Consider the following 10,393-nt stretch of genomic DNA (forward strand, 5'->3'; position numbering starts at 1 on the left):
TGCCAAGCGTTCATAACGTCTTGGTTCTGTGGGACGGGTGCGTCACCTAGCAGTGCTTGTAGGACATATTCTTTCTTGGCAGCTATGAGGATGATCCTAAGGTTCCGGACCCAGTCCGTATAGTTGCTGCCATCGTCTTTCAGCTTGGTTTTCTCTAGGAACGCGTTGAAGTTGAGGACTACGTTGGCCATTTGATCTACAAGACATATTGTAAATACTTTAGACTAAGTTCATGACAATTAAGTTCATCTAATCAAATTATTCAATGAACTCCCACTTAGATAGACATCCCTCCAGTTATCTAAGTATAACATGATCCGAGTTAACTAGGCCGTGTCCGATCATCACGTGAGACGGACTAGTCAACATCGGTGAACATCTTCATGTTGATCATATCTTCTATACGACTCATGCTCAACCTTTCGGTCTTCTGTGTTCCGAGGCCATGTCTGTACATGCTAGGCTCGTCAAGTCAACCTAAGTGTTTGCATGTGTAAATCTGCCTTACACCCGTTGTATGTGAATGTTGGAATCTAACACCCGATCATCACGTGGTGCTTTGAAACAACAAACTGTCGCAACGGTGCACAGTTAGGGGGGACACTTTCTTGAAATTATTATGAGGGATCATCTTATTTACTACCGTCGTTCTAAGTAAACAAGATGAAAAAAACATGATAAACATCACATGCAATCAAATAATAAAAGTGACATGATATGGCCAATATCACATAGCTCCTTTGATCTCCATCTTGGGGCTCCATGATCATCTTGTCACTGGCATGACACCATGATCTCCATCATCATGATCTCCATCATCGTGTCTCCATGAAGTTGCTCGCCAATTATTACTTCTACTACTATGGCTAACGCGTTTAGCAATAAAGTAAAGTAATTTACATGGCGTTTCTCAATGACACGCAGGTCATACAAAATAAAGACAACTCCTATGGCTCCTGCCGGTTGTCATACTCATCGACATGCAAGTCGTGATTCCTATTACAATAGCATGAACATCTCATACATCACATATATATCATTCATCATTCATCACAACTTTGGCCATATCATATCACAAAGCACTTGCTGCAAAAACAAGTTAGATGTCCTCTAATTGTTGTTGCAAGTTTTACGTGGCTGCAATAGGGTTCTAGTAAGAACGTTTTCTTACCTACGTGAAAGCCACAACGTGATTTGTCAATTTCTATTTAACCTTCATAAGGACCCTTTTCATCGAATCCGCTCCAACTAAAGTAGGAGAGACAGACACCCGCCAGCCACCTTATGCAACTAGTGCATGTTAGTCGGTGGAACCGGTCTCACGTAAGCGTACGTGTAAGGTTGGTCCGGGCCGCTTCATCCCACAATACCGTTGAAGCAAGATAAGACTAGTAGTGGCAAGAAATTTGACAACATCTACGCCCACAACAAATTGTGTTCTACTCAAGAAGAACTACGCATAGACCTAGCTCATGATGCCAATGTTGGGGAACGTTGCAGAAAACAAAAAAATTTCCTACGGTTTCACCAAGATCCATCTATGAGTTCATCTAGCAATGAGTGATTGGATTGCATCTACATACCTTTGTAGATCACGCGCGGAAGCGTTCAAAGAATGGGGATGAGGAAGTCGTACTCGACGTGATCCAAATCACCGGAGATCCTAGCGCCGAACGGACGGCACCTCCGCGTTCAACACACGTGCGGTCAGCGTAACGTCTCCTCCTTCTTGATCCAGCAAGGGGAAGGAGAGGTTGAGGAAGATGGCTCCAGCAGCAGCATGACGGCGTGGTGGTGGTGGAGCTGCAGTACTCCGTCAGGGCTTCGCCAAGCTCTATGGAGGAGGAGGGGGGTGTTGGAGAGGGAGAGGGAGGCACCAAAGGCGTGGGTGAGAGGCCCTCCCTCCCCCCCACTATATATAGGGGGCCTAGGGGGCGCCGGCCCTAGGAGGTCCAATCTCCTAGGGGGGCGGCGGCCAAGGGGGTGGGGTGCCCCCCAAGGCAAGTGGGGAGCCCCCCCCCCCCACCCTAGGGTTTCAACCCTAGGCGCAAGGGGTGGGCCTTGGGGGGCGCACCAGCTCCACTAAGGGCTGGTTCCCCTCCCCACTTAAGCCCATGGGGCCCTCCGAGATAGGTGGCCCACCCGGTGGACCCCCGGGACCCTTCCGGTGGTCCCGGTACAATACCGGTGACCCCGAAACTTGTCCCGATGGCCGAAATAGCACTTCCTATATATAATTCTTTACCTTCGGACCATTCCGGAACTCCTCGTGACGTCCGGGATCTCATCCGGGACTCCGAACAACATTCGGGTTACTACATATACATATCCCTACAACCCTAGCGTCACCGAACCTTAAGTGTGTAGACCCTACGGGTTCGGAAGACATGTAGACATGACCGAGATTGCTCTCCGGTCAATAACCAACAGCGGGATCTGGATACCCATGTTGGCTCCCACATGCTCCTCGATGATCTCATCGGATGAATCACGATGTCGAGGATTCAATCAACCCCGTATACAATTCCCTTTGTCAATCGATATGTTACTTGCCCGAGATTCGATCGTCGGTATCCCAATACCTCGTTCAATCTCGTTATCGGCAAGTCACTTTACTCGTACCGTAATGCATGATCCCGTGACCAGACACTTGGTCACTTTGAGCTCATAATGATGATGCATTACCGAGTGGGCCCAGTGATACCTCTCCGTCATACGGAGTGACAAATCCCAGTCTTGATCCGTGTCAACCCAACAGACACTTTCGGAGATACCCGTAGTATACCTTTATGGTCACCCAGTTACGTTGTGACGTTTGGTACACCCAAAGCACTCCTACGGTATCCGGGAGTTACACGATCTCATGGTCTAAGGAAAGGATACTTGACATTGGAAAACTCTAGCAAACGAACTATACGATCTTGTGCTATGTTTAGGATTGGGTCTTGTCCATCACATCATTCTCCTAATGATGTGATCTCGTTATCAATGACATCTAATGTCCATAGTCAGGAAACCAAGACTATCTGTTGATCAACGAGCTAGTCAACTAAAGGCTTACTAGGGACATGTTGGTGTCTGTTATTCACACATGTATTACGATTTCCGGATAACACAATTATAGCATGAATAAAAGACAATTATCATGAACAAGGAAATATAATAATAATCTTTTTATTATTGCCTCTAGGGCATATTTCCAACACTTTGAACTCTGAATAAAATCTTTAGTTCACCTAAAAAAGTTTTTTTTACATAGGGGGGGGGGGGTTCATGGAAACGGTGCGTCGTTCACTTGTTGGAGGATTACAAAAATTGTTTGGTTTCAAACAGGCAGGCTGATTATTTATTTATTTTTGCAACTTTCTTGCAGGTTCGAGAAGAAATACTAGTAGAAAAAAACATGATTACAAGGTCATGCACACTCTAATCCCACAAGATTTTTTCCCACCGAAGTTTGCTTAACTGCGCTATATATTTGAGGCAGAGAATAATATAATAAAATGACTGTATGCATCGAGGTCATCCTTCATTTCCAAAAAATGAGAAAGATTTGAGGCAGCGCAAACCCAGTGAAAAGTGCTCGAAGAAGTGCTTAGGAATATAAACATCATTTTTTCTTAAGCAGCTGCTAAACACATATTTATAGATCACAAATGCTTAGTTTGACACATTTTCTAAAAACGGCTCAATTTGACAGTGTTATAGAAATAAACGCTAGTGTTTAAAACATCAGTTTTCTTTTTTCTAAGCACCTACACGCTTAGGATTGAGGGACAGAAGGAGCTACAGGCCAACAAGGAATAGAAGAAGCTGTTCCACTCGGAGCTCTTTTTTTTTAAAAAAAAGCTTAACTCACATTTCAGGAGCGGATGCTGCTCGAGCTAAAGATATGCCCCCAACCCTTGAACAGCTCTCACTTGCCTTGGCCGGTAGCTTGAAATAAACGCTAATGTTTAAAACATCAGTTTTCTTTTTTCTAAGCACCTACACGCTTTGTATTGTGGTCTGTGCATGACCTAATAGGCTCGGTTAAAATTTCATGACCCAAATATTGCACACAGAAAAAAAAACTTCTAATTGTATTTAATGCCTAGGTCAATTTCCTAAGTATGCAATATGAATTTAATGAAAAGTAACTACAGCTTGGTAAAGAGTACAAAGCTGCATTTTTCATAACTTAGACATAACAAAAATAAATAAATCTTTGCGCTCATTTGAAGTTCTTAATTCTAAAAAAGTCTTCAGAATGTTTTAAACGCACAACTTGCCCGCACTAACACACAGGAAATCGCCTATATACAAGAATTCAGCCGTCACATAGTTCTTGTGGTACCAATTACGATTTGGTAGACACATCATGCAATCCTCAAGCGCGTGCGTGGAAAGCTCTTCATCAGGCAGAATCCAAGAAGACTGCATGAAAAGTAGAATTGCATCTTTGTAAGGAAGAGCCTTCTCTACTAATCATAACGCAAATCTAATTTGGCATTAACATCCAGCTTGTAAGTACACTTTGCTAACCTGATTTAGTGTCGGTAATTTTTATCGTAGAATGGATTTTCACCCCATGAATCTCTCTCAGCCTTGCCCATCTTTTCAGCTTCCGCCTCCTGCAAGATTGACCGCCTCGTGCTCCTAAACTTTGAAGGCTTTGTACTTGTAGACTGAAAAGAGTAGATAAATTAATTGCACTTGCTAGAAGGAAGATAAAACATATAGAGGGGAAGTACAATTTATGTAAGTGTAGCAATTGAACTATCAGCACGCTGGTGCAAGAAAACCTGCAAGTCAATGCTATACAATGCAAGCATTCAAAAGAGTGAGTTAATCAGCTAGTTATGTTGCTTCACTTACAGTAAAAATGGCATGATTCATAAACCAGTAAAAATGACGTCACAGTACTACGCAGACTAGCATGAAAGAAGGACAAATATCACATAAATGACATAAGCAGGAATATAGAAACACTCCAATAGATAAACATATGATACTAAAGTAATGCATTTGCAAGTATTTTAGCCGACAACAGGAATACCTTGCTAATTAGCTTCTCAAACGCTTCCGGTCCATTTAGTTCAATATATTTCTCAGCGGCTGAGAGTACGTCATCAGATTTACTCAACTTCTCCTTCCTTGGGACGTACCAGATGTTGACTATTTGGCGATTCACAAACATTGGCCGTGCAAAATGCTCGTAAACATAAGCAGCACCATTGAAGCAAGGAAAGACTAGCCAGCAGTTGAAGAACAGTTTTCCATAGGGCCAGAATGGAAGCCTTAAAAAAACAATGTTAAGAAGGTAAGAGGAATATTTAATCTAGTATATTAAGAAACTCCAGCTTGCAGAGGTAAGAGGAAATTTTAACCAAAGCCGTCCAATGATCAAGGGTAATTCTGGTTACAGGATTTTTTTTTACTTATGCAAGTTATTTCTGATGCGTTGAAAACGAAATGTTTTGTCTTTTAATGTAAAAAACACACCTATGTTTCTTCGTTCATACCATAAGAATGGATTACAAATTATACTACATACACAATGATCGATATACTCCCTCCTTCCATCTATATAGGGCCTAATGCGTTTTTCGAGGTTAACTTTGACCAAATGTTAGAGCAATAATACTCCCTCCATTCCCTTATACAAGGCCACAACCAAAATTACATTTTGCATCAATACAAGGCCACCAACAATAACCGAGGCAAAAAATAATGAAGTTTCTTCGTACTAGCAACTATCTAATACTTACATGCATGTAGTCATAATGACACTTAGCTACTTACTTCCCATTCATTCGTTGCATGCTTGTGGCGTATTAATGATCCCGATTAACAAAAAGAAAAGTTGACTTGAAAAGCAGTCATTAAGTTTTATCTTGGTACCTGTAATATGAGTTTGTGGCCTTGTATAAGGGAATGGAGGGAGTATATGACATGCAACTTACACAAAGCATATCGTCAAATTCGTATGTGAAAGGAGCTTTCAATGATATAATTTTCACATTATGCATGCCATGTACTATAGTCAAAATCTTGTCAATAGAATGGAAGCCTTCAAAAAACAATGTCAATAGTCAAAGACGTTCTTAAAAATGCATTAGGCCCTATATAGATGGAAGGAGGGAGTAGCAAAATTTCAGTTTCAAGTTGTTAATATTTGTTGGCGAGGACATTCTTATTCTTCTGTGCCATACATGTAGATCATGAATTGAATCAAAGATGCAAAGTAGCACTAGCACGTGCAACATCCGTCCAGGTTGTATTTTGAACTTGAAGCATAGCAGTAGCACATCTGGCCCATTTTATCGACAATGGATAGCATTCTGTTCTTATACTACCTACCTAAGTGCTTTCAAAGTTCCGTAAGTATCAAATGGTTGTGTTAGTGATGCCATGTAAACTAAAGTAAATAGTATGCACTGGAGACACTAGCAAGGAAACGAAAACTAATATAGAATTAATACAACAAATTACCTCCTTATTTCCTTATTAACCATGGTGCTTTAGTTATGTATCGTTTCCCTCCAGACTTATATTGAGTGCAAAGTCTACGACAACCTTACGAGGTAATAGTAGGTATGAACCATTAGGTTACATAGGATTAACGGCTCATACTAGTTTGATTGCAGTCTTATAATTTCTCTCTCAGGAAAGCATATCTGAACATCAATTCGCCTTGTAATAGGATTGATGACTCATATTAGTTTGACTCTAGTAAAGGGCAGCCCGGTGCACGTAGCTCCCGCTTGCGCAGGGTTCGGGGAAGGGTCCGACCACTTTGGGTCTTTTGTCGCAGTCTTTCCCTACATTTCTGCAAGAGACTGTTTCCAGGACTCGAACCCATGACCTCATGGCCACAAGGCAACAGCTTTACTGCTGCACCAAGGCTCCCCTTCCGTTAGTTTGATTGCAGTCTTATAAAAGAAGACATTATTGCAGTCCTATAATTTCTCTCTTATGAAAAGATATGTGATCATCTATCCGCCTCTTGGTGCATCAAATAGTTATATTCAGGTATCTCCAATGATTTTAGCAACAAATAATGAATAACACAAAAAAACCAAGAAAAGCATAAAAGGGAGCACATTGAATCAGGGCCAATTCTTCTCTTCATCTTTTAGTGTTACAGCTTTCACTACTGGAAAGTAGAAATTATGAGGAGTGCCACCAACACTGAACATTTTGGGGTATTTAAGGTCTAAAATTCTAAAATATAGTGTATCTGAAGAGCCAGAAAAGTGATGTTTACCATTCAAGTATCGGAGCAAAAGTGAGCTCAAACAAAGTGATAAACGAGTACAGCACCCAGTAAGTAAGCCATTGCTGATCATCTACTTGAGATTTTGTTTCAATTGCTCTCACAGAAGCATATCTGCAAACAGTGTTAACAGAGAAAATGTGGAAATTACAACAGTGGAAATCAGTACCAAGATGAAAAGAGGTAAGTGAATCATGAAACTGAGGATAATGGTAATACTTACAGAGGATAAGCAAGCGAAACTAGTGGCCTGCAAAGAGGAACCAAGATTAAATTGGAACTAAAAGCACTTAGGTATAGCATTTAGAATCCCTAAAAAAAGTATAGTATTTAGAAAAATATCCTAGTCCTGAAGCTAAAGGCATCACACAGACATAGAGCCAGCTATGTCTCTCGGAGAATACATGATAAGACGGCATTATCATTTTTAAGATGAAATATGTTTATTCTTAACAGTTAACCCCATTGTCTGTACTGACATGACAACAATGCAGACAAGCTACTGCACCAACAAAATGTATTTAGCTCCGCAAGATTGTAGCAGCACATGACAGCAGATCCAGTAGTTAAATTGAGCAGAGTTTGTATAACACCGAATTCAAGTTATATCCTGAACACCAATCACTCTCTTCAAATAGACCCGCAGCATTGCTTCCTCCTCTAGGCACGGCTACATTTGCACTGGAGATATAAACGTGTCCCGGACAGAGGAATCGGTATATCTGTCCTTAACTTCCTATTATCCCCACAGCACTGGGGCATACAGATCAGCAAGACGAGCATTAAGTTGCGCAACACAAACTGCTGTCAGCAGTCAGCACCACGTGGTTGGTAATCTCTGTGGAAGCATCAAGCATACAGCTAGTCCAAGATGCAAACATAAACAAGTACTCCACTTTATGCTCTCAAAGAAAGCATCAAGATATCACGCAGAAAACCCCAACTTTGAAGCTAGGGCTTTGAAGTAGCATATTTTCCGTTGCCACTCTCAGAGAAGGAACCAATATAAGGACACGACAAAAAAAAATCCTAACTTTGACACTAGGGCTTTGAAGTACAGTCGGATTATTTTTTTCGACCGACACTCTCAGAGACAGCATCAATATAAGGAAACAGGAAAAGAAATCCTAACTTTGACACTAGGGCTTTGAAGCAGGGCATTTACATTTTCTTCCGCCAGCAAGATCCACATGACCCACACGCATTTGCTCACCCTTACCCCGGGACAGCACCTACGAATCGACCGCTCCAAGATTCTCGCACATCTTCGCCACAAAACCCAAGCCCCAAGCGCAGCCTACCAGGCTAACGACATGAACGGCAGATCCATGACATGAGGAAACCGCAGCAACGATGAATCCCCCCAAACTAATCGACCAGTGAACCAATCGCCGGGCGAGGATGCAGCCTTGAACCAGAGCAAGAAAGGGGGAGGGGAAGGGAAGGGGGAGGAGCCCGTACCCGGCGAGGACGTCGAAGTTCTTGGCCAGCACCTTGAGGAAAGATCCGGACCCCATCCCTCTCGCACTCCCCTCCTCCTACCCCTGCTGCTTCCTCGACTCCACTCGCTCCCCCCTCCTGGGTTCCGCAGTACTAGCACCTACTACTACCCTAGTGCGGCGCCGTCGGGGCGTGCGCACAGTAGTGGGAGCAGATTCCTCTTCTTTGCGAGCCGTTGGTGTTTGGTGCACGCGCTTTCTTCTTTTTCACTCGTCTTTTCTCTGGTTTACTTTCTCGCTCTCGTTTTCTTTTCTTTATTATATACGCGAGATACTCTTCGGCATCTTTTCTGAGACGTTTCTCGCTCCTTGCGTATGGCCGACCGCCCTGTGCCGGGACGCCGACGGCTCTTGGGTAGCGGCCACCGCAGAAGGTTCTAGAGTACTTCCATCGTTCACTGGCTGGTAAGGTGGGCTCATTCAGTTTGGCCCATCAATGAAAATGTGTGGATTTCAGTGCAGTTTTGGCCCGTTAAGTCTTGTGAAAGCATAACATATCTAAAGGCCATCGGTTGCAGAAGATCTTAATCTGCATAATATCATAGTTGCATCTGATAGGCAAGAAGTGGTTAACGATATCAATAGGGGGACGAGGGGCCCCAATGCTGGTATAGTGCATGAAATAATAGGTCGTAAGAATAGTTTTCAGTTATGTAATTTCATTCATAAGCGTAGAACTATAACTATGAGGCTCATAAACTTGCCAAGTTCTTTTGTAACCTAGATTCAGGTAGACATGTGTGGTTGGGGAATCCTCATGACCCAACAGTTGTACCTACGAACGTTGCTTTGGAATAATAAAGTTTGGTGAGTTTTTCTCAAAAAAAAAAATCTAAAGGCCATCGGAATTTTTACTTTTCTATCTAGCTAGGGTTACTTTTCTGGCAAACCCAACGCTGGTTAAGGGCGATTTTCCTAACCAGTGGGGCTGGCCCATTTATCTGTTTTAATCTGTAGGTTTTTTTTCTTCGGTTTCCGAAAACGCAAAAGAAGTGCGTGCAGTGTGAGTCGAACCGGCGACCTCCTGTTTTTGAGGTGCAATGCACTAATCACCCCGCCACACAACCTCATCTGATATTGTTCATATTTCTCTTTTTTTATTAATTCTACTTTTTCTTTCCTTTTTCCTTTTTCTTCTTCCTGGTTCGATGAACTTTTTGGCGAAATTAATGAGCCTTTTTCAAAAAGTTGTTGAATTGTTTTTCAAATTTTGATGTTTTTTTTTTCAAATTTGATGAACCTTTTTCATATTTGATGAACTTTTTTCAAATCAATGAACTTTTTCTCAAAATCGTTGATTTATGTTTCAAATTTGATGAATTTTTTTCTAATTCAATTAACTTTTTCTCAAAATTGTTGACTTTTGTTTCAAATTTGATGATTTTTTTTTCAAATTTGATGAATTATTTTTAAATTGACAAACTTTTTCCATTTTTGTGAACTTTTTTTAATTGATACAAACCTTTCTCAAATTTTGATTTTCTTTCAACACGTGGTTTTTGTGAATGTTTTTTCAAATTTATGTTTTTTTATTCAAATAATTTATAGCTGGTATATAATACTACTATATGTTTAATGTTTGTACTAAAAAGAAAGGTCAAATAGTGTTGTTTCCTCTAATAAACAACAAGGTGAG

At 41.5% G+C, this 10,393-nt stretch overlaps 1 protein-coding gene across 1 annotated transcript; it reads right to left on the reverse strand.

The window, feature by feature from the left end:
• Positions 1–4,150: 4,150 nt before the first annotated feature.
• Positions 4,151–9,002, reverse strand: LOC125521494 (HVA22-like protein a). The gene is made up of 6 exons (XM_048686547.2): positions 8,720–9,002; positions 7,482–7,508; positions 7,250–7,372; positions 5,039–5,279; positions 4,525–4,667; positions 4,151–4,416 (listed from the first exon to the last, which is right to left on the reverse strand). The coding sequence occupies exons 1-5, from the start codon at positions 8,773–8,775 to the stop codon at positions 4,530–4,532; spliced, it is 585 nt and encodes a 194-aa protein (XP_048542504.1). The 5' UTR covers positions 8,776–9,002; the 3' UTR covers positions 4,151–4,416; positions 4,525–4,529.
• Positions 9,003–10,393: the final 1,391 nt, after the last annotated feature.

This window comes from Triticum urartu, chromosome 7A (genome assembly GCF_056163025.1).
Source record: "Triticum urartu cultivar PI428250 chromosome 7A, HENAU_Tu73, whole genome shotgun sequence".
NCBI lineage: Eukaryota > Viridiplantae > Streptophyta > Magnoliopsida > Poales > Poaceae > Triticum > Triticum urartu.